The sequence below is a fragment of the Plasmodium yoelii genome (assembly GCF_900002385.2).
Source record: "Plasmodium yoelii strain 17X genome assembly, chromosome: 6".
Taxonomy (NCBI): Eukaryota; Apicomplexa; class Aconoidasida; order Haemosporida; family Plasmodiidae; genus Plasmodium; species Plasmodium yoelii.
In genome coordinates this window covers 178,353-204,779 of record NC_036178.2, presented here as the reverse complement: position 1 = coordinate 204,779, position 26,427 = coordinate 178,353, and the positions used below count along the sequence as shown (strand labels likewise).

Sequence of the window (26,427 nt, the reverse complement as noted above, 5' to 3'; positions counted from 1 at the left end):
AATTGTTTCGATTTTGTAGTATATTAGTTTTGAGGCACCATTTATTAAAACAGAAGATATGACGTTTATTTTCTATATTAAAACATATGTATAAGAAGATATATTCTAAACTCATTACAATGCTATTTTAATTTTATAATAATGCTCATATGAGTGTTATTAAGGATAACAATTTATACAAAATTGTATTATATATACATATGATAAAACATGTATTAAACATCCCACAAAATAAGGCAATTTATCTAACTACCATAAAATTATATATTGTTCCACATTAATTTTAAATTGATATTAAGAATAATAAAAATATTTTTATATACAAATAATTTTATTACCTATTTTAGTATATATATATAATATGATATATCCTTAACCTATAGATTATAAATTATATTCCATCATAATGGATGATATAGTATATATACTTTTTTATATTATATTTCCTATAAACTTCATTAAGTTTTATTTTAATAACATTTTATTAATACATATTTTTATCATTTTTTTTTAAATGGTTTCTTAGTGTTCAAACTTTGTTGTTTTGAGGAATTATTTACCCGATGAATTAGATAGTACACCACAATCTGAACTTAAAAATATTAAAGATTTCGATAAGTACTGCCCTAATGATAACTGCAATACTGAACTAGAAAAAAATACGATTGGATTTTTATGGTTACTTGGACAATGTTATTATGCATTAAAAAATAAAAGTCATATTAATACTGATGCATTTTTTATATATATTATTTCATGGTTTAGTTACAAATTAAAGCAATTTACAAAGGAGAATTTCACTACAATAAACGAATTTTATGCTAATAGTGTAATTAATAATGGTAAATATAGTAAATTTACAAATGATGCCTATAGAGTTGGAGGTCTTAAGGAATTCATGGATAAAAAAAATGATTTGCTGAATATTAATATTGAAGATATGTCTAAATTTTATGATGCATTTAAATTATTATGTATTATGTATAATGCTGATGCAACGAATAAAGATGACAACACACTGTCAGATAATGCTACTCGTTTTGTTCAAAAATATATAGAGCTCACCAATTATAATATTGAAGATACCCCACGTAGTCAAATATTGTCTACTTTATTAACTGATTATAATAATTTAAAAATTAAATGTAAAAGTTGTACATCCCTTCCAGATATAACAAACATCTCTGCACTAGCATCTGTATATACATCATCAAGTTCGTCGATAGGAAAAAGATTATTTGCAGTTTTATCGATATTTGGTGCAATAGCATTTTTTTTAGGAATTTCTTATAAGGTAAATAATAAGGAATTAAAAAATATTACATTTAAATATTATTTTAATTATATATATGCAAACATTAACAAAAAAACGTATGCTTCTTAACATTTTATATTAGTATTCGTTATTTGGATTTCGGAAACGAGGTAAAAAACAATATTTAAGAGAAAAAATAAAAAATATAAAGAAGAAAATGAATCATTAATATATGATTCGAATAGAATGATTATTTCAAGAATAGTAATAATGATTTATGTATTTTAAGAAACTGTCTATTTGAAAATAAGCAGTGTTTGCGTTATTTTTATATAATTTTTATGTTGTGGAACCCATATTCGGGTTAGAGCTAAGTATTATATCTTTATTTAATTTTTTATAATTTGAACACTAATTTAATATATATATCATTCCGTATGTTTAATCACGAGATGAAATTCAAAAGCCCAAATATGCAATCAAAAATGAGGATAAGCTAATATGTAATGAATTGCGTAACATATTTTATAAGTTATAATATATTAATTGAATGTTCATTCCGATTTAATATGATTAAAATATAATGTCTATATTGTATATATTAATATAGATACTGATTATATATGAATTCATATTATGTTATATCATAATTGCCTATTATATAAAACTTGATAACCCAGGGCTATATTGAATTATACATATCATAATATGTTTCTTTATTTAATGAAAATGTTATTTAGTAAAACTTATTATTTGTATCATATTTATTTTGATTTAAATTGCATTTTATCAACTGAGCTGTAATAATAGATATGCATGAAATATCGATCAAGAATCGACAATACAACGTTATCTATAAAAGACATTTTATGCATCTAACATTTTTAATAATACAATAAAAATATGTATATTAATAAAAAAATTACATTATAGATATATGTATAATATCCTTTTAGCTTTATATTATATATAGTATCATTTTATGTTATTGTTTTAAATTCAAATTATAGAAATAGTTCTATATACATTAATTTATTTCCCATAAAAGTATAATATTAGATTAATCATTATTAATTTTAAATTTTAAAGATTTGATGTATAAATAAATTATATTTTAAAATAGTTAAAAGAACAAACATAAGTAGGTTAATCAATTTTTATATCATATTTTGTTCTAATAATTATAAATAATAGATAGATATAATATCGTTGTTATTATATGCCTATACGTATAATCTAATAAAACACTTTACCAATAACTAAAATTGTTTTATTGTGGAAATTTCATATAATTAAATATTAATATTATCGAAAAGAAAAATAATAATACATTATAAGGATATAAATGTTATATATTTGTTAAAAATTCAATTTGGGATATGTGGTTTTATATTCTAAAAAACTGGATAAATAAAGAAACGGGTAAAGATTCAATTCATGTTAAATTAAAATTTATTATTCCATATTAAAGCATATTATATTATCATTGTTTAATGAATCATCATTTTATAATATAAATTAGTATTGTTTTATCATAGAATGAATAAATATAGAATATTAATAAATTACTTGAATGTATATATATTGATAACTATAACAATAGAATATATAAGATAAAATGAACTATGTAGAACATTTAGAAAATATATATCTAAATTTATATATTAAAAGAGCAAATATATCTTATCTCTCTTCTCTTAAATGTCAAAATAATAACCTAATTAAACATAGTTTTCTATTATACTTTAAAATTTGCATCAATACTTATTTATGTATTAATATTTTCTAAGTATGGTTTTAAAAAATATTTACATTCAAAGATTTATTTAAGCTTATAAATACGGGTTCAGTGCTAATTGTTATTTTAAGAGAGGAAACGGTGCGTAAAATATATTATAAAATTACCCAATAAGGTATATTTTTAAATTAAAGTACATTGGAATAAACATAAAGTTATTTAACGCCTAAATTTCTTTTTTAATTTATCTATATTAAATAAAAACAATATAAATTTATGTATATGCAATTAAAAAAGGGAATAATGATACTTATTTTGTAAATGTTATAATTTAGAAAAAACTATATTATATATTATAAGAAACAAGTATATAAGTATTTAATATTTTTTTAAAAGTTACTATTTATATACTTTAAAGGATTATAGTAATAATATAATTTTTTATTTTTTAGATTTATACAGTATTTAAGTTTTAGAAGAGAAATCATTAAAACATAAGATATAAATACATTCCTTTTCTATGTACAAAAATACTTTAAATTCATTATAAAAGTATATTCATTTTTATGATAAAGTTATACCAAATGCTATCAATAATAGTATTTTTGTATAAAATGCATCATATCTATATTTAATCAAAAATGTATTAAGTAACCCACTATTTAAGGTAATTTAGCTAATTATCATAAACAGGAATAAAAATTTTCTTTAGTAATAATATTATTTTATTATTCTATATTAATTTAATTATTGAAAAACTTATAATATATTTAACTACAGATAGTTGTTATATATAGGATTAAAGTATTAGCGCCACATATTTGGTACATCGTATATAAAACAGCATGATTCTGCTCAATTTACAAATTAAACATAAAATTCAATTATAATGAATAAGGAATTGGTATATACATTTTTTAATAATAACAATTCCCTTTACATTTTTGATATTATATATAAATACCATTAAACTTTATTTTATAAGAGTTTCATTAACGTATATTTTTATTATAACTTTTTAAATATTTTCTTAGTGTAAAAGATTCAAAAATGTGTGGGAGGATTTTCCCGATACATTGGGCAGTGATAGAAACTATAAATTTAAAGATAATAAACATTTCAATAAGTATTGTAATAATAATTGTGATGATAATCTCGGAAAAATTAATGCTGCATCTTTATATTTGCTTAATGAATTTTTTGGGGATTCTTCTTTGTTTAAGAATCATAATAAAATCAATATTGTTGAATACATTATGATATGGTTAAGTTATATGTTAAGTCTAATCGAAAATAATGATAACAGCGTCAGCAATTTAAAATTTTTTTTTAATATATATGTAAATGGTGGTAATTATGATAGTAATTATAATAATCTTTTAAATCAAAAAACATATTATTTGGATATGGATAATAATATTATAATTAATTTTTATAAAGCATTTAAATTATTATGTGAAATGTATACTGAATTTGATGAAAACAAGCAAAATTGCGCAAAATGCTCGAAAAAAGCTAGTGAATTTGCTAAAAAATATAAAGAACTTAGTGAAAATTATGGCATTACTAGTAATAGTCCCTATATTCAAGTATTGTCTACTTTATCAACTGATTATAATAAATTAAAAAATGAATGTAATGATATTTCATCCTTTCCATCGATAGTAACACCACAATTTTATGAACAAAGTTCTCAAGTTACATTATCAAGTTCATCGATAGCAAACAAATTATTTATAGTTTTCTCGATATTTGGTGCAATAGGAATTTTTTTGGGAATTTCTTATAAGGTAAATAAGGAATTTAAAAAATATTTTCATTATATATATCAAAATGTTAAGAAAAAATAATTCGTTTACTGTTTTTATATTAGTATTCGCTATTTGGATTTCGGAAACGATTTCAAAAACAACATTTAAGAGAAAAGCTAAAAAATATAAAGAAGAGAATGAATCATTAATATCGAATTCGAAGAGAGTGACTATTTCAGGAATAGTAATAATGATTTATATATTTTAAGAAACTGTCCATTTAGAAGTAATTTATGATCATAACATTTGCATAATTTTATATAGTTTTTATGTTGTGGGTCAGGGTTGTGTTTGTGGAACCCCAATTCGGGTTAGGACTAAGTATTATATTGTATTGAATTTTTTATAATTTGAACACTAATTAAATATATGTACCATCCCGTATATTTAATCACAAGATGAAGTTCAAAAGTCAAAATATGCAACAAAAAATGGACTACATAACATATTTTATAAGTTATAATATTTATGTCTAATTCGTTCATATATAATAAATGTGGCAATATTATAACTTCGAATTATATATTTTATTGCTAATATGGGATAACTATACATAAGGACCCTTATTATCTATTATATAAGGCATTTAACACATATTTATATTGAATTATGCATATCATAATATACAATGCATTTCTATGTTTTGTGAAAATATATATTTAGTCAAATTTATTATTTTAACATATTTATTTTAATTTAAATCATGTTATCCAACTGAACTGTAATTATAGATATTCATAAAATATAGATGTATGGGGTATCGATCGAGAATCGACAATATAGCGTCGTCTATATATATTATTATGCTTCTAAGGTTTTTTGAAGTGTATATAAATTGAAAATATATTATAAGTATTTAATTGAAAAAATATAAGTATATTAATAAAATTTCATATATATTTTGTCCTAATAATTATTAATAATATGATATATAGAATACCTTTATTATTATATACATATACATCAAACTAGTAAAATATTTTACTAATAAATAATATTGAAATATTGTTTTATTGTGGAAATTTCATATAATTAAACATTAATATTATCGAAAAGACACATAATAATACATTATAAATGTATCATTTTTGTATATTTGTTAAAGATTCAATTTGGGATATGTGGTTTTATATTCTAAAAAACTGAATAAATAAAGAAAAAGTTAAAGATTCAATTCATGTTAAATTAAAATTTATTATTTCATATTAACGCGTATTATATTATCATTGTTTAATGAATAATCATTTTTTAATATAAAACAATATTACATTATCATAAATTAATAAAATATAGAATTTTTAATAAATTATTTGAATGTATATGCATTGATAACTATAATAATAAAATATGTAATATAAAAATGAACATTGTAAAAAATTTAAGAGCATTTATCTATATTTACATATTAAAAGAGAAAATATATCTTATCTCTCTTCTCTTAAAGAGCAATATACCAACCTAATACATATAGTTTTCTATTATACTTTAAAATTTGCATCAATAGTTATTTATATGTTAATATTTGATATTTACTAAGTATTATTTTAAAAACTATTTACATTCAAAGACTTATTTAATCTTATAAATATGGGCTCTATGGTAATTGTTGTTTTAAACCGTGAAAATGATGCGTAAAATAAAATATAACTTTCCCAATAAGATATATTTCTAGATTGAAGTATATAGGAATAAAAATAAAGTTATTGGACTCATTAAAATAGATTATGAATTTATTTATGTTCATTAAAAACAATATAAAAATTATGTATATGAATTAAAAAAGAAAACAATGCAATTATTTTGTAAATGTTATAATTTAGAAAAAACTATATTATATATTATAAGAAACAAGTATATAAGTATTTAATATGTTTTAAAAAATGACTATTTATATACTTTTAAGGGTTATAGTAATAATTTATTTCTTAACTATTTATATTTTTGCAATATATTAGTTTTGGGGCACCATTTATTAAAACAAAAGATACGATGTTGTTTATTTTCTATATTAAAGCATATATATAAGGATATATTTTTTTAATTCACTACAATGTCAATTTAATTTTGTGATGGGATTATACTTGAAGATATTAAGGATAACAATTTATGCAAAATTGTATTATCCATACATATGATAAAAAATGTATTAATCAACCCCCAAATAAGGTAATTTATCTAATTACCATAAAAGTATATATTATTCCATATTAATTTAAAATTTATATTAAAAGTTATAATAATACGTTTAACTACAAACAATTGATATATAAAACTCAAATACGTGTATCACTTATTTTGACGCAGATTATACATTTTATATAAAAAAACTATAATGGGACAAAATAAAATAAATGGGACAGAATACTTAGTTAAAAGGGACAACAGAATAGTATATACACTTTTTTAATAAAATCTGAATCTTCTTACATTTATTGATGTTATATTATTCATAAATTAATAGTAAAACTAACATTATAAAAATATCAATGATATTTATTTTTATTTGTTTTTTTAAATGGCTTCTTAGTGTGGTACGTTTCATACTTTGAGATTACTTTTTCCTGATGAAATGAACGATTCCGGAGAATATATTTTTAAAGGTCGAAATTACACAAATTATTTGCGTAAATCAAATTATACCGATATTGATAAAATTAATGGTTATTGCTTATGGTTATTTAAACAATTTTATGGGGATCGTATATCTTTTTCGAATAATGTAAATAACAATATGTATGTTGTTACATCCATTTTTGGGTGGTTAAGTTATAAGTTAAATCAAAAAGCAGAAAACGGAATCACTAAATTAGACGACTTTTATAATAAGTATATGCAAAGTGTCGAGGAATATAACACGCCTATAGAAAATGATACACAATATAAAACCTATATTGATTTTATAAATAAAAATAAGGAATTGATGAATATTGATATTAAAGTTATGTCTAAATTTTATGATGCACTTAAAAATTTGTGTAAAATGTATAGTGAGCTTTTAGATGCGAAGTATAAAGGCGACGAATATTTAAAATATGTTAATAATTTTGCTGATAATTATAATATTCTTTTTAATGATACGAACAGTAATTTACTAAAACAAATACTGTCTGCTGCATCAAACGATTATAATTATATAAAAAATGAATTAAACGTTGAATCTATAAAGAATCAATTTCCAGAACTTCAAAAGGAAAAAAAAGAAATACAAGTTCCTGGACCAATCTCAGTAAAATCTAATGTGAGCGATAATTTGAGTGGAATGTCATCACCAAGTTCTGATACTAAAGTATCAGATTCTGAAACTGAAGTATTAAATTCTGAAACGACACTATCAAGTTCATTGATAATAAATAAACTAATTTCAATTCCATTTATATTGGTTGTAACATTAATTTCATTAGGAATTGCATATAAGGTAAATAATAAGTCAATTAAACAATATATTCAGCACTGAGTAATTTGTGAACAAATAAATTATACATTTTTTTAAATTTCTATATTAGTATTCGTTATTTGGATTTTGGAAACGATCTAAAAAACAACATTTAAGAGAAAAGCTAAAAAAATAAAGAAGAAAATTGATCATTAATATTTGATTCGAAGAGTGTAGCTATTTCAGGAATAGTAATAATGATTAATACATTTAAAAAAATGTATATTTAGAAATAAGTTTTGACCATAATTTTTGAATAATTTTTATGTTTTGGATCAGGATTGAAATTATGTTTATGGGTCTCATATTCGGATTAGGATTAAGTATTATATCATATTATATTTAATTTTGAATAATTTTAACACTAATTAAATATATGTACCATCCCATATGTTTAATCGCGAGATGAAGTTCAAAAGTCCAAATATGCAACAAAAAAATGGGCTACATAACATATTTTATAAGTTATAATATTTATGTCTAATTCGTTCATATGTATTAAATGTGACAATGTTATAACATCGAATTATATATTTTATTACTATTTTTTGGTTAACTATACATAGGAACCCTTATTATCTATTATATAAAGTTTTTTACCCCAAAGTTATATTGAATCATGTATATCATAATATATTTCTTTATTTTATGAAACATTTTATTTAGCAAAACTTATTATTTGTATTACATTTGTTTTAATTTAAATCGTATTTTGATAAATAAACAGTATAATAATCTTATGCAATAGAGTGTAAGTTATAATTCGATTTATTTTGAATATTCCTCTACAATATAATACATATTCATATTAATATGTATGTTTTTAAGACTAATTATAAATATTACCAATATATAATAGTCAAAATATATATTCATAAAATATCGATCGAGATTCGACAATATAACGATATCTATAAAAGATGTTTTATACATCTAACATTTTTATTAATACATAAAGAATACACTATAAATATATATATAATAATTTTATAAATTATAAATATATATAATAATCACTTGTTTCATTTCAATACTTTGCATTTATGTTATTGTTCTAATTTATATTGATAAGAATAATTTTATATACATTAATTCATTTATCATAAGGTATAACAATAGATTAATCACTATTAATTTTTTAATTTTATAATTTTGATATATAAATATATTATATTATAAGTAGTTAATTGAAAAAATATAAGTATATTAATAAAATTTCATATCATATTTTGTTCTAATAATTATAAATAATATGATAGATAGAATAACGTTATTATTATATGACTATACATATAAATTAATAAAATATTATACTAATAACTAGTATTGAAATGTTATTTTATTATGAAATCGTCATATAATTAAACATTAATATTATCGAAAAGACATAATAATACATTATAAAGATACCAATGTTATATTCTTGTTAAATATCCAATTTGGAATATGTGGTTTTATATTCTAAAAAACTGAATAAATAGATAAAAGGGTAAAGACTAATTAACATTAAAATACTTGTTATTGTTCCATATTAACGCGCATTATATTATCAGTGCTTAATGAATCATCATTTTTTAAATTTAAAATAGCATTGTTTTATAAAGAATTAATAAAATGCAGAATTATTAATAAATTATTTGAATACATATACATTGGTAACTATAACAATAAAATATATAAGATAAAAATGAACAATGCAAAATATTTACGAATATTTAACGAAATTTATATATTAAATGAGCAAATATATCTTATCTCTCTCCTCTTAAAGGGTAATATAACAACCTAATTAAACATCGTTTTCTATTATAATTTAAAATTTGCATCAATACTTATTTATGCATTAATATTTAATATTTACTAAGTATTATTTTAAAAACAATATGCATTTAAAGACTTATTTAAGCTTATAAATACGAGTTCAGTGCTAATTGTCGTTTTAAACCGTTGGAAAGATGTGCAAAATATATTATAAAATTACCCAATAAGGTATATTTATAAATTGAATTATATAAGAATATAAATAAAGTTATTAGACTCATTAAGATGAATTATGAACATATTTATATTAAATAAAAACAACATAAATTTATGTAATTTGTATAAAAAATGGAGCATGTAATTTAATTTGAAATACTATAATTTTACCAAAAACTGTGTTATATAGTATTAGAAACAAGTATATAAGTATTTAATATTTTTTTAAAAGTGACTATTTATATACTTTAAGGATTATAGTAATAATGTAATTTTTAATTTTTTAGATTTATACAGTATTTAAGTTTTTGAAAGACAATCATTAAAATAAAAAATATGACGTTGTTTATTTTCTATATTAAATCATATGTATAAGAAGATATATTCTAAACTAATTACAATATTACTTTAATTTTTATAATAATGCTCATATAAGTGTTATTAAGGATGCAAAATTATGCAAATTTGTATTATATATTCATATGATAAAACATGTATTAAACAACCCCCCAAATAAGGCAATTTATCTAACTACCATAAACAAAAATATAATATTCTTTTAGTAATAATATTAAATTATTATTCCATATTAATTTTAAATTGAAATTAAGAATAATAAAAATATTTTATCTACATATAATTCCTGTATATAGAGTTAAATAATTGTATTACCTATTTTAGTATATATGATACCCCCTTAACCTGGAGATTATAAATTATATTCCATCATAATGAATGATGATATAGTATATACACTTTTTGATATTATATTTCCTATAAATTTTATTAAGTTTTATTTTAATAAAATTTTCTTAATACATATTTTTTTCATTTTTTTTTAAATGGTTTTTTAGTGTTCAAAATTTGATATTTTGAGGAATTATTTACCTGATAAATTAGGCGAAACCGGAAAACTTGAACTAAGAAGTCTTAGTAATTTCAAAAATTATTGCGCTGATGAAAACTGCGATACTGATCTCAAAAAAATTACGATTGGATTTTTATGGTTACTTGAAAAAAATTGTTCTATATCCAAAAATACAGATGATTATAATGAAAATAATATTAGTGCATTTTTTCTATATATTATTTCATGGTTAAGCTACCAATTAAATCAAAATTCAGAGCGCTATTTCACCAAAATAAGCGATTTTTATAATGAATATATAAGCAATAATCAAAACTATATGAATCTCATAAATGATGACAATAAATGTAAAAAACTTAAGGAAATCATAGATAAAAAAAAGGATTTGTTGGATATTAATATTAAAGATATGTCTAATTTTTATGAAGCATTCAAATTATTATGTAGTGTGCATGGTACTGTTGCAATGAGTAAATATGACAACACTCTGTTAGGTGATGCTACTATTTTTTATAACAAATACGCAGAGCTCAACGATTATTATAATGTTGAAAATACCCCACATAGCAAAATATTGTCTGATTTATTAACTGATTATAATAAATTAAAAGAAAAATGTGGTAGTAATGTTAATAATTCTATACAATTTCCAAGTCTTCCAACAGAAAGAGCAACAAAATCATTTTTAGAAAATTCATCTATAAAAATTTCAGTAATCCCAATGATATTTATATTTTTTGCATTAATTATTTTAGGAATTACATATAAGGTAAATAATAAATCAAATGAAAATATAATATTTAAAATATATATCACTACAAATTAACATTTATTTTTTACTATTTTTATATTAGCGTTCATCATCTGACTTTCGGAAAAAGCTTCAAAAATTCAATTTAAGAATCAAAAAAATAAAGAGGAAAATAAATCATTAATATATGATTCGAATAGTAGTGACTATTTAGGAATAATAATAATGATTGATATATGTTAATAAACTGTCTATTTGGAAATAATTAATTTTTGACCATATTTCTTGCATAATTTTTATATAGTTTTTATGTTGTGGATCAGGATTGGAGTTGTGTTTGTCGAATTCATATTCTTGTTCGAGTTAAGTATTATATCTTTATTTAATTTTTTATAATTTGAGTACTAATTAAATATATGTACCATTCCGTATGTTTAATCGCGAGATGAAGTTCAAGAGTCCAAATACGCAAAAAAAATGGGTTACATAATATATTTTATAAGTTATAATACTTATATCTAATTCGTTCATATATATTAAATGTGGAAAAATTATAATTTCGCATTATATACTGTATTTCTAATTTTTTGATAATACACATAATAGCCCTTATTATATATTATATAAGACATGTTAACCCAAATATATATTGAATCATGCATATCATAATATATTTCTTTATTTGATGAAATATTTTATTTAGTAAAACTTATTATTTGTATTATATTTGTTTTAATTTAAATTATATTTTGATAACTGAACAGTATAATAATTTTATACATCAGAATATATATTATAATTAGATTCATTTGGAACAATTGCATAAATTACAATACATATTCATGTTAATATGTTTGTTTTTAAAATTAATTATACATATTACCAATATATAATCATAAAATATAGATTCATAAATATCAATACAGAATCGACAATATAACATTGTCTATAAATATTATTATGCATCTAACATTTTTAGTAATACATAAAGAATACATTAAATATATATATAATAAATTTATAATTTATAAATATATATAATAATCATTTTTTCAGTTAAATACTTTGCATTTATGTTATTGCTCTAATTTATATTGATATGAATAGTCCTATATACATTAATTTATTTCCCATAAAGGTATAATATTAGATTAATCATTATTAATTTTTTAATTTTATAGTTTTGATATATAAATATATTATATTTAAAATAGTTAAAAAATAAAATATAAGTGTATTAATAAAATTTAATATTATAGTTTGTTCTAATAATTATAAATAATATGATAGATAGAATAACGTTATTATTATATGCCTATATATATAAATTAATAAAATAATATACCAATAAATAATATTGAAATATTATTTTATTGTGAAAACTTCATATAATTAAATATTAATTTTATAGAAAAGACATAATAATACATTATAAAGGTATCAATGCTATATATTTTGTTAATGATTCAATTTGGGATTTGTAGTTTTATATTCTAAAAAACTGAATAAATAGATAAAAGGCTAAAGACTCAATCAACGTTAAATTTCTTTTTATTATTCCATATTAACGCATATTATATTATCATTATTTTACCATAGAATTAATAAAATATAGAATATTAATAAATTATTTGAATGTATATACATTGATAACTGTAACAATAAAATATATAATATAAAAATGAACTATGTAAAATATTTAACCAATATTTAACGAAATTTATGTATTAAAAGATAAAACATATCTTATCTCTCTCCTCTTAAAGGGTAATATAACAGCCTAATTAAACATAATTTTCTATTATTATTTAAAATTTGCATCAGTGCTTATTAATTTGTTATGTGTTTAATATTTACTAAGTATTATCTTAAAAACAATATGCATTTAAAGACTTATTTAAGCTTATAAATACGGTTTCAGTGCTAATTGTCGTTTTAAACCGGGAGAAAGATGTGCAAAATATATTATAAGATTACCCAATAATATATATATTTCTAAATTGAAGTATATAGGAATAAAAATAAAGTTATTGAAAATGTTAAGTATAATCGGAATGTATATATATTAATTAAATGTAATATTAAAATTATGTAATTTGTATATAAAATGGAGCATGCAGCTTAATTTGCAAATGTTATAATTTTAGAAAAAACTATATTATATATTATAAGAAACAAGTATATAAAAATTTAGTATATTTAAAAAAATTACTATTTTATACTTTTAAGGATTATAGTAATAATAGATTTTTTATTTTTTAGATTTATACCCTATTTAAGTTTTTGAAAGACAATCATTAAAAAATAAGATATAAATATATTCCTTTTCTATGTTCAAACATACTTTAAATTAATTATAAAAGTATATTCATTTTTATAATAAAGTTATATCAGATATTAGTAAAAATAGCATTTTTGTATAAAATGCATCATATCTATATTTAATCAAAAATGTATTAAGCACCTCTTTATTTAAGGTAATTTAGCTAATTATCATAAAAAAAATAGAACGCATCGTTAGTAATAACGTTATTTTATTATTCTATACTAATTTAATTATTGAAAAACATATAATATATTTAATTACAGATAGTTGTTATTTATAGGGTTAAAGTATTTGCGTTACATATTTGGTCCATCGTATATAAAACAGATGATTTTACTTAATTTATAAATCAAAAATAAAATTCTATTATAATGGATGCCGAAATAGTATATGCATTTTTTAATAATAATGATAATAATAATTTCCTTTACATTTTTTGATATTGTATTATATATAAATATCATTAAACTTTATTTTAATAAAATTTTCAACAATATACATTTATAATAATTGTTTTTAAATGTTTTTTTAGTGTAGGAACTTCCTTTTAGTAAAGACGGATTTTCCCGATAAATTGATTGATGGGAAATATCAATTTAAAGATGATGAACATTCCAAAAAGTATTGTGATAATGGAAACTGTAATGGTCCTCTCGATAAAATTAATACTGTATGTTTATATTTGTTTAATGAATTCTTTGGGAATTCTTCCGTGTTTGAGTCTGTTTCAAAAAGTAACGTCAATATTGTTGAATACATTATGATATGGCTAAATTATATGTTAAACCTAATGGAACCATCAGGATCTACGACAAATCTAGAATATTTTTATAAATTATATATAAATACTGGTGTAAAGTATAATGAAGTTATAAATGGTGATAAACCTTACAATAGTTATAAGGATCTTATAGATAAAAATAATTATTTTTTAACTATGGATAAAAGCATTATAATTAAATTATATAATGCATTTAATATATTATGTAATATGTATAATGAGTATAAAGAAGACAATACATATTGCGAAAAATATTTAAATAAAGCTAAAGAATTTGTTAAAATATATGATGATCTTAATAAAAATCCTAATAATTCTGATGGTAGTTCATATGGACAAGTATTGTGTACTTTATCAAATGATTATAATAATTTTAAAAATAAATGCAAAGATATTAAATGTTCCAACTATTCGTCCTTTCCAACGATAGAAAAAAAAAATAATAGTCTAAAATGTTCTGAAAAAACTGCACAAGGTTCTGAAGTTACATCATCAAGTTCGTCGATAGGAAATACAATCATTTCAGTTTTATCAATATTTGGTGCAATAGCATTTTTTTTAGGAATTTCTTATAAGGTAAATAATAAGGAATTAAAAAATATTACATTTAAATGTTTTCATTATATATATGCAAACATTAACAAAAAAACGTACGTTTCTTAACATTTTATATTAGTATTCGTTATTTGGATTTCGGAAACGATTTCAAAAACAAAAATTAAGAGAAAAGCTAAAAAATATAAAGAAGAGAATGAATCAATAATATATGATTCGAATAGAGTTACTATTTCAAGAATAGTAATAATGATTCATATAATTAAGAAACTGTCTACTTGAAAATAAGCAATTTTTGCGTAATTTTTATATAGATTTTATGTTGCGGTAGGGTTAAGTATTATATTGTATTTAATTTTTTATAATTCGAACACTAATTAAATATATATATCATCCCGCATGTTCAATCACGATATAAAGTTCAAAAGTCTAATTATGCAACCCCAAAGGGGTGTAAGCTAATATGAAAGGGTTTGATAACATTTTTTCATAAGTTATAATATATTAAATTGATTGTTAACATATATTTAATATAGTTAAAGTAAAATAATTATATTACATATATTAATATATATATTGACTATATATGAAATCATATTATCTATATCATATATGCCTATTATATAAAGCTTGTTAATCAGGGACTAAATTGAATTATGTATAACACATTATGTTTCATTATTTGATTAAAATTTTATTTAGTAAAACTTGTTATTTGTGTCACTATTATTTTAATTTAAATCATGCTGTCCAACTGAACTGTAATAATAGATAATCATAAAATATAGATGTATAAAATATCGACCGAAATTCGACAATACAACATTATCTATAAGAGGCATTTTATGCATCTAACATTTTAGTAATACATAAAAAATACACTATAGATATATTATAATAAATTTATAAATTATAAATATATATAATACTCATTTTTTCATTTCAATACTTTGCATTTATCTAATATTCTAATTTATATTGATAAGAATAGTTATATATATATTAATTTATTTCTCATAAAGGTATAATATTATATTAATCACTATTAATTTTTAAATTTTATATTTTGAGATATAAATAAATTATATTTTAAAGATTTAAAAAATAAAATATAAGTATATTAATAAAATTTCGAATTATATTTTGTTATAATAATTATAAATAATATGATAGATATAATGTGTTATTATTATATGACTATACATATAATCTAATAAATTACCAATAATTAATATTGAAATATTGTTTTATTGTGAAAAATTCATATAATTATATATTAATATAAATTATATAGAAAAAATATATATAATTAATTTCTTTGAACAAATAATATATATATTAGGTTATTATATATATATAAAAACTCTAAATCTATAACTTAAATATATTTTTATTACGAAATAATATGTTCTAAAATGTTATATTTTAAAAAAAACAAACGAGGAAAAATACTAATTGGATTAAAGTATTCCTCTTGAGTGAATTAATTATCTCATTGTACTATACAGTGATATAGCAGTAACAATAATAATAGTAATAACAATAGATAAACGTATTAAATGCGAACAAATATATTATGTTAATTTGATAGAATACGTGGGTATAAATTCATTATATATATTATTAAACTGGTAATATGAATAAAATTGCATGCACAAAACATCAAATGAAATATTATAGCCTTCAACTAAGTATGCCTTTAATGTGATAATATTAAAACTAACATTACCAAGCAAAATAATATTAATAATTCTATAGTTTATTATAAAATATGTAGTATAATATTATTTATTAAAATATAAAAGCAATAATTCTAAGTTATTTTTAATTCATATATTAGTTGAAAGTTTTAATGGTAAAAAATATAAAACATAATTAAACTATGTAGAATAAGTAAATCTTATATGACTACATCCTTGTCTTAAAAAAACATACTTCCCTTATCTCTCCTCTCAAATTGCAATATACCAACCTAATACACATAGTTTTCTATTGTACTTTAAAATTTTCATCAATACTTATTTATGCATTAATATTTAATATTTACTAAGTATTATTTTAAAAACAATATGCATTAAAATGCTTATATAAGCTTATAAATATAGTTTCAGTGCTAATTGCCGTTTTAAACCGTGAGAAAGATGTGCAAAATATATTATAAAATTACCCAAAAAGGTATATTTATAAATTGAAGTACGTATGAATAAAAATAAAGTTATTGAAAACGTTAAAATATAATTGGAATGTATATATATTAATTAAATGTAATATTAAAATTATGTAATTTGCATATAAAATGGAGCATTTAACTTAATTTGAAAATACTATAATTTTAGAAAAAACTGTATTATATATTATAAGAAACAAGTACATAAATATTTAATATATTTTAAAAAATAACTATTTATATACTTTTAAGGATTATAGTAATAATAGATTTCTTAATTGTTTCAAATTTTTCAGTACATTAGTTTTGGGCTCCCATTTATTAAAACAAAATATATGACGTTTATTTTCTATATTAAATAAAATATATAAGGAGATATATTCTAAATTCATTACAATATTATTTTAATTTTATAATAATGCTCATATGAGTGTTATTAAGGATAAAAATTTATGCAAAATTGTATTATATATACATATGATAATAAATGTTTAAACACCCCCCAAATAAGGCAATTTATTTAACTACCATAAAAGTATATATTGTTCCATATTATCTTTAAATTTATATTAAGAATAATAAAAATATTTTTATCTACAAATAATTTTATTACCTATTTTAGTATATATATATATAATATGATATACCCTTAATCTATAGATTATAAATTATATTCCATCATAATGGATGATATAGTATATATACTTTTTTATATTATATTTCCTATAAACTTCATTAAGTTTTATTTTAATAACATTTTCTTAATAAATATTTTTATCAATTTTTTTTAATGGTTTTTTAGTGTGGAAAATTTGTTGTTTTGAGGAATTATTTACCCGATGAATTAGACGGGCACGCAACACTTGAACTAAAAGATATTACTAATTTCAAAGATTACTGCCCTAAAGAAGACTGCGATACTGAACTAGAAAAAAATACGATTGGATTTTTATGGTTACTTGGACACTGTTTTTATGCATTAAAAAATAAAAGTAATATTGATACTAATGCATTTTTTATATATATTATTTCATGGATTAGTTACAAATTAAAGCAATCCACAAATGAGAATTTCACCACAATAAAAGATTTTTTTACTAATAGTGTAATTGATAATGTTAAGTATAGTAAATTTACAAGTCAAGCCTTTAAAATTTCAGATCTTGACGAATACATGAAGAAACGAAATGATTTGATGAATATTAATATTGAAGATATGTCTAAATTATATGATGCATTTAAATTATTATGTAATATGTATAGTGAAGTTGCAACGAATAAAGATGACAACACACTATTAGATAATGCTAATCGTTTTGTTCAAAAATATACAGAGCTCACCAATTATAATATTGAAGATACCCCACGTAGTCAAATATTGTCTACTTTATTAACTGATTATAATAATTTAAAAATTAAATGTAAAGATTGTACATTCCTTCCAGATATAACAAACATTTCTGCACTAGCATCTGTAGATACATCATCAAGTTCGTCGATAGGAAAAAGATTATTTGCAGTTTTATCGATATTTGGTGCAATAGCATTTTTTTTAGGAATATCTTATAAGGTAAATAATAAGGAATTAAAAAATTATTTTCATTATATATATGCAAACGTTAACAAAAAAATAATTCGTTTACCGTTTTTATATTAGTATTCGTTATTTGGATTTCGTAAACGAGCTCAAAAACAATATTTAAGAGAAAAAATAAAAAAAATAAAGAAGAAAATGAATCATTAATATATGATTCGAATAGAATGATTATTTCAAGAATAGCAATAATTATTTATGTATTTTAAGAAACTGTCTATTGAAAATAAGCAGTTGTTGCGTAATTTTTATATAGCTTTTATGTTGTGGTAGGGTTAAGTATTATATTGTATTTAATTTTTTATAATTTGAACACTTACTAAATATATGCATCATCCCGTATGTTTAATCACGAGATGAAGTTCAAAAGTACAAGTATACAACAAAAAGGGGAATAATTTAATATGAGAGGGGCTACATCACATTTTTTTCATATATTATAATATATATAATTGAGTGTTCATGCCGATTTAATATGATTAAAATAAAATGTCTATATTGTATATATTAATATAGATATTGACTATATATGAAGTCGTATTATGGAATACCATAATTGCCTATTATATAAAACTTGTTAATCAGGGGATATATTGAATTATGCATACATAATATGTTTCTTTATTTTATGAAAATTTTATTTAGTATAACTTATAATTTGTATCATATTTATTTTAATTTAAATCATGTTATCCAACTGAACTGTAATAATAGATAATCATAAAATATAGATTCATAAATATCGATCGAAAATAGACAATATAACATAGTCTATAAAATATTGTTATGCTTCTAACATTTTTTGTAATACATAAAAAATTTAACTATATATAATATTTTTTAAGTTTTAATTGTAATTACTATTATTTTTTTACATTTTACATTTGCATTAAAATTAATTAGTATTAATATAATTTGCTTTATACGCTTTAATTTATTTATCATAACATATAATAATAGATTAATCACTATTAATTTTTAAATTTTATATTTTAAGGTATAAATAAATTAGATTTTTAAAAATTAAAAAAATAAAATATAAGTATATTAATAATATTTCGTATCATATTTTTTTCTAATAATTATAAATAATATGATAGATAGAATAGCGTTATTATTATATGACTATACATCTAATAAAATACTCTACCAATAATTAATACTGAAATCTTGTTTTATTGTGAAAACTTTATACAATTAAATATTAAAATTATCTAAAATACACATAATAATACATTATAAAGGTATCAATGTTATATTTTGTTAAAGATCCAATTTGGGATATGTGGTTTTATATTCTAAAAAATTGGATAAATAAAGAAAAGGCTAAATGCTCAATTAACGTTAAATATTTTTTTATTATTTCATATTAACTCATATTATCATTATTTAATGAATCATCTTTAATCTTAAACAACATCGTTTTGTCATAGAATTAATAAAATATAGAATTTTTAATAAATTATTTGAATATATATATATTGATAACTACAACAATAGAATATATAAGATAAAAATGAACTATGTAGAACATTTAGCGAATATTTATCTAAATTTATATATTAAAATTGCAAATATATCTTATCTCTCTCCTCTTAAAGGGCAATATAACAACCTAATTAAACATAGTTTTCTATTATACTTTAAAAGATCATCAATATATATTTATATGTTAATATTTACTAGGTATTATTTTAAAAACAATCTGCATATAAAAACTTATTTAAGCTTATAAATACGGATTCAGTGCTAATTGTTTTAAAGAACGGAAATTATGCATAAAATAAAATACAAATTTCCCAATAAGGTATACATATAGATTGAAGTATATACGAATAAAAAAAGGTTATTTAATGCATTAATTTTTTTTAATTTCTCTATATTAAATAAAAACAATATCAATTTATACAATTTGCATAGAAAATGAAACAATGAAACTTATTTTATAAATGTTATAATTTTAATAAAATATTGGTATATAGTATTAGAAACAACTACATAAATATTTAATATATTTAAAAAAATTACTATTTATATACTTTTAAGGATTATAGTAATAATAGTATTTTTTATTTTTTAAATTTATACAGTTTTAAGTTTTAGAATTTAAATCATTAAAACATAAAATATAAATATATTCCTTTTCTATCTTCAAGTATACTTTAAATTATTTATAAAAGTATATCTGTTTTTATAATAAAGTTATACCAGATGTTAGTAAGAATATACTTTTTTGTATAAAATGAATCATATATTTAATCAAAAATGTATTAAGCATCCCTCTATTTAAGGTAATTTAGCTATTTATCATAAAATGGAATAGAAAATTTTTTTAGTAATAATATTATTTTATTATTCTATATTAATTTAATTATTGAAAATTTTATAATATATTTAACTATAGACAGTTATATATAGGGTTAAAGTATTTGCGTCTCATATTTGATGTAGTGTATATAGAATAGCATGATTCTACTCAATTTACAAATCAAAAATAAAATCCCACCACTATGGATAAGGACGTGGTATATGCATTTTTTAATAATAACAATAATAATTTCTTTACATTTTTTGATATTGACTATATATAAATATCATTAAACTTTATTTTAATAAAATTTTCAATAATACACGTTTTTATTAATTGTTTTTAAATGTTTTCTTAGTGTAAAAAGTTCCATGATGTAAGGAAATGGTTTCCTGATCAATTGGACGATAAGAAAATGTATCAATTTAAAGATGATACACATTTCAAAAAGTATTGTACTGGTGATAGGTGTGATACTGATTTCGACAAAATTAATGCTGGATGTTTATATTTTTTTGATACATTCTTTAAGGATATTTTGGCGTTTGAGACGGCTGCAAAAAGAAACATCTATATTGTTGAATACATTTTGATATGGTTAAGTTATATGTTAAGCCTAAAATCACATGAGGGAATCACCAATCTAAATGATTTTTATGATAAATATATAAAGGATGGTGATAAGTATACTAATAATATAGATTATATTGTTGGTTATAATGGATATAAGGATCTTATAGATAGCTATTATTTTCTTTTAAGTGTGGATACGAGCATTATGTCTAAATTATATGATGCATTTAATACATTATGTGACATGTATAATGAGCTTTATATAAACAACTCAAATTGCGCGGAATATTCCGAAAAAGCTAATCAATTTGTTGAAAAATGTAAAGGATTTAACATAGATTATAACACTTCTGAAGAGATCCCCTATTTGCATGTATTACTTACTTTATTAGATGGTTATGATAATTTAAAAAATAAATGTAGAGATTTCCCATCCATTCCAGGGGCACCAAACAAAAATTATGAAGATATTTCTGAAGTTACATCAAGTTCGTCGATAGCAAGCAAATTAATTCCAATTTTATCGATATTAGTTGCAATAGCAATTTTTTTAGGAATTTCTTATAAGGTAAATAATAAGGAATTAAAAAATATTACATTTAAATATTATTTTCGTTATATATATGCAAACATTAACAAACAACCATACGCTTCTTAACATTTTATATTAGTATTCGCTATTTGGATTTCGGAAACGATTTCAAAAACAAAAATTAAGAGAAAAGCTAAAAAATATAAAGAAGAGAATGGGTCATTAATATGATTCGAAGATTAATGACTAATTCAGTAATAGTAATAATGATTAATATATTTTAAGAAACTGTCTATTGGGAAGTAATTTTTGCATAATTTTTATATAGTTTTTATGTTGTGGAAACCATATTCGTGTTAGGATTAAGTATTATATTGTGTTCATTTTTTATAATTTTAACACTAATTAAATATATATACCACCCTCATATGTTAAATCACGAAATGAAGTCCAAATATCCACCCCCAAAGGAGCATTGTCATTAATATAAAAAGGGGCATACAACATTTGTTCATAAATTATAATATATATAATTTAGTGTTCATATCGATTTAATATGATTAAAAAAATTGTCTAATTGCATATATTAATTCATATTATGATATATCATAATTGCCTATATAAAAGTTAATATTTGGTTATATTGAATTATGCATATTATAATATGTTTCTTTATTTGATGAAACATTTTATTTAGTAAACTTATTATTTGTATCATATTTTTTTTAATTTAAATTATATTTTGATAACCAAACAGTATAATAATTTTATATATAATAGTATAATTATAATTCGATTCATTTGGAACAATTGCCTACATTATAATATACCTTAAAATTGATGATTATATTTTTAATGTTAATTAAGCACACTACTAATGTATAATAGATAATCATAAAATATAGATTCATGAATATCGATCGAGGATCGACAATATAACATAATCTATAAAATATTGTTATTCTTCTAACATTTTTTGAAGTTGTAATTGTAGTTACTATTATTTTCTTGTATTAATAGAAATTGTTTTATACTCTTTAATTTATTTATCATAAAGGTATAATAGTAGAGTAATAACTATTAATTTTTAAATTTTAAAGATTTAAGGTATAAATATATTATATTTTAAAATAGTTAAAAAATAAAATATAAGTATATTAATAAAGTTTAATATTATAGATATGATGCATTATTATATGCCTATACATATAATCTAGTAAATTACCAATAGTTAATATTAAAATATTGTTTTATTGTGAAACCTTCATATAATTAAATATTAATTTTATCGAAAAGACATAATAATAAATTATATATTTGTTAATGATCCAATTTGGAATTTGTAGTTTTACATTCTAAAAAGGTAGATAAATAGAGAAAATGTTAAAGACTCAATCAACGTTAAATTTCTTTTATTATTCCATATTATATTATCATTGTTTTTTGTAGAATTAATAAAATATAGAATTTTTAGTAAATTATTTGAATGTATATACATTGATAACTATAACAATAAAATATATAAGATAAAAATGAACATTGTAGAGCATTTAACGAATATTTATATAAATTTATATATTAAAAGAGCAATATATCTTATCTCTCTCCTCTTAAAGGTAATATAACAACCTAATTACGCATAGTTTTCTATTATACTTTAAAATATCATCAATACTTATTTATTTGTTAATATTTACTAAGCATTATTTTAAAAATAATATGCATTCAAAGACTTATTTAAGCTTATAAGTACGGGTTCAGTGCTAATTGTTGTTTTAAAAAATGGAAAAGATGGAAAAATATATTATAAAATTACCCAATAAGGTATATGGAAATAAAAATAAAGTTATTTAAAATGTTAAAATATAATTGGAATGTATATATATTAATTAAAAGTAATATTAAAATTATGTAATTTGCATAGAAAGTAGGATATATAACTTAATTTGAAAATACTATAATTTTAGAAAAAACTATATTATATATTATAAGAAAAAGTATATAAAAATTTAATATATTTTAAAAAATAACTATTTATATACTTTTAATGATTATAGTAATAATATAAATTTTTAATTTTTAGATTTATACAGTATTTAAGTTTTAGAAAGGTAATCATTAAAACATAAGATATAAATATATACCTTTTCTATGTTCAAACATACTTTAAATTCTTTATAGAAGGATATTCATTTTTATAATAAAGTTATACCAGATGTTAGTAAGAATAGCATTTTTTGTATAAAATGTATTAAGCAACCCTCTATTTAAGGTAATTTAGCTAATTATGATTAATGTAACTTTTCTTTGTAATAATATTATTTTATTATTCTATATTAATTTAAATATTGAAAAGCTTATAATATTTTTAACTACAGAGAGTTGTTATATATTGGGTTAAAACATTTGGGTCACACTTTTGGTGCAGTACATATAAAAGAACATGCTTCTACTCAATTTACAAATCAAAAATAAAACCCCATTATAATGAATAAGGAAGTGGTATATGCATTTTTTAATAATAATAGTTTCCTTTACATTTTTTGATATTGACCATATATAAATATCATTAAACTTTATTTTAATAATTCGCGTTTTTATTAAATGTTTTTAAATGTTTTCATAGTGTAAAAGGTTCAAGAATATATGGGAATGGATTTCCGATGAATTGATTGAACGAAATGATCAATATAATGATTTTGGACATTTAAATAATAATTGTAATCATAATAATTTTTTAAATAATTATTCTTGTAATAATAATAATTTTAAAAGTGATTTGGATAAAATAAGTGCTGGATGTTTATATTTGTTGGATCAATTCTATAAGGATTGTGGTGTAGCTCCCTCTCCTGGAAGAAATAACATCAATATTGTTGATTACATTTTGATATGGTTAAGTTATATGTTAAACCTGGGCAAAAGTAAAGAAGAAGACAATATAAAGGATTTTTATAAAGAATATATATATGATTGTGATAAGTATAACAAGGGAATAAATGAATTAACTGATTATGATAGTTATAAGGATCTTATAGATACAAAAATGGATGTGTTGAATATGGATATTAATATTGTATCTAAATTTTATAAAGCATTTAAATCATTATGTGAAATGTATAATGAACTTGATAATGAAAATAACGATTGCAAGAATTATTTGGAAGATGATAATGAATTTGATAAAAAATATAAAGAACTTAAGAATGATTCTGATATTCCTGATAAAAGTCCATATAAAGAAATATTGTCTACTTTATCAACTGATTATGATAATTTTAAAAAGGAATGTGAAGTTATTTCATCCCCTCCATCGGCAGAAACAAAAGAAGATCCTGGAAAAACTCTTGTGCATAGTTTTGGAGAAGGTTCTGAAGAATATTTAGTACAAGATTTTACACAATATTCTGAACTGGATTCTGAACCGAATTCTGATGTTGCATCATCAAGTTCATCGATAGTAAGCAAATTAATTCCAGTTTTATTGATATTTGGTGCGATATCAATTTTTTTGGGAATTTCTTATAAGGTAAATAATAAGGAATTAAAAAATGATTTTCATTATATATATTCTACGTTAACAAAAAAATCATATGTTTCTTAACATTTTATATTAGTATTCATTATTTGGATTTCGGAAACGAGCTCAAAAACAATATTTAAGAGAAAAAATAAAAAATATAAAGAAGAGAATGAATCGTTAATATATGATTCGAAGAGAGTGACTATGTCAGGAATAGTAATAATTATTTATATAT

At 20.0% G+C, this 26,427-nt stretch overlaps 8 protein-coding genes across 8 annotated transcripts; all 8 read left to right on the top strand.

The window, feature by feature from the left end:
• Nucleotides 1-406: 406 nt before the first annotated feature.
• On the top strand, nt 407-1,484 carry PY17X_0602800 (uncharacterized protein; the record flags this gene model as incomplete). Its single annotated transcript, XM_725838.1, has 3 exons — nt 407-418; nt 527-1,294; nt 1,398-1,484. The coding sequence occupies 3 exons, from the start codon at nt 407-409 to the stop codon at nt 1,482-1,484; spliced, it is 867 nt and encodes a 288-aa protein (XP_730931.1).
• A 2,398-nt stretch (nt 1,485-3,882) lies between these two features.
• Nucleotides 3,883-4,953, top strand: PY17X_0602700 (PIR protein; the record flags this gene model as incomplete). Its single annotated transcript, XM_022955316.1, has 3 exons — nt 3,883-3,897; nt 4,028-4,783; nt 4,867-4,953. 3 exons carry the CDS (start codon nt 3,883-3,885, stop codon nt 4,951-4,953), a joined length of 858 nt encoding a protein of 285 aa, XP_022813114.1.
• A 2,183-nt stretch (nt 4,954-7,136) lies between these two features.
• On the top strand, nt 7,137-8,373 carry PY17X_0602600 (PIR protein; the record flags this gene model as incomplete). The annotated part of the gene is made up of 3 exons (XM_022955315.1): nt 7,137-7,193; nt 7,332-8,219; nt 8,308-8,373. 3 exons carry the CDS (start codon nt 7,137-7,139, stop codon nt 8,371-8,373), a joined length of 1,011 nt encoding a protein of 336 aa, XP_022813113.1.
• A 2,572-nt stretch (nt 8,374-10,945) lies between these two features.
• Nucleotides 10,946-12,017, top strand: PY17X_0602500 (uncharacterized protein; the record flags this gene model as incomplete). Its single annotated transcript, XM_720593.1, has 3 exons — nt 10,946-10,960; nt 11,069-11,851; nt 11,937-12,017. The coding sequence occupies 3 exons, from the start codon at nt 10,946-10,948 to the stop codon at nt 12,015-12,017; spliced, it is 879 nt and encodes a 292-aa protein (XP_725686.1).
• A 2,513-nt stretch (nt 12,018-14,530) lies between these two features.
• PY17X_0602400 (uncharacterized protein) lies at nt 14,531-15,703 on the top strand (the record flags this gene model as incomplete). Its single annotated transcript, XM_720050.1, has 3 exons — nt 14,531-14,545; nt 14,692-15,516; nt 15,617-15,703. The coding sequence occupies 3 exons, from the start codon at nt 14,531-14,533 to the stop codon at nt 15,701-15,703; spliced, it is 927 nt and encodes a 308-aa protein (XP_725143.1).
• A 2,642-nt stretch (nt 15,704-18,345) lies between these two features.
• On the top strand, nt 18,346-19,406 carry PY17X_0602300 (uncharacterized protein; the record flags this gene model as incomplete). Its single annotated transcript, XM_720339.1, has 3 exons — nt 18,346-18,357; nt 18,465-19,232; nt 19,320-19,406. The coding sequence occupies 3 exons, from the start codon at nt 18,346-18,348 to the stop codon at nt 19,404-19,406; spliced, it is 867 nt and encodes a 288-aa protein (XP_725432.1).
• A 2,360-nt stretch (nt 19,407-21,766) lies between these two features.
• PY17X_0602200 (PIR protein) lies at nt 21,767-22,895 on the top strand (the record flags this gene model as incomplete). The annotated part of the gene is made up of 3 exons (XM_022955314.1): nt 21,767-21,781; nt 21,923-22,705; nt 22,809-22,895. 3 exons carry the CDS (start codon nt 21,767-21,769, stop codon nt 22,893-22,895), a joined length of 885 nt encoding a protein of 294 aa, XP_022813112.1.
• Nucleotides 22,896-25,156: 2,261 nt separating this feature from the next.
• Nucleotides 25,157-26,373, top strand: PY17X_0602100 (PIR protein; the record flags this gene model as incomplete). The annotated part of the gene is made up of 3 exons (XM_022955312.1): nt 25,157-25,171; nt 25,296-26,198; nt 26,287-26,373. 3 exons carry the CDS (start codon nt 25,157-25,159, stop codon nt 26,371-26,373), a joined length of 1,005 nt encoding a protein of 334 aa, XP_022813111.1.
• Nucleotides 26,374-26,427: the final 54 nt, after the last annotated feature.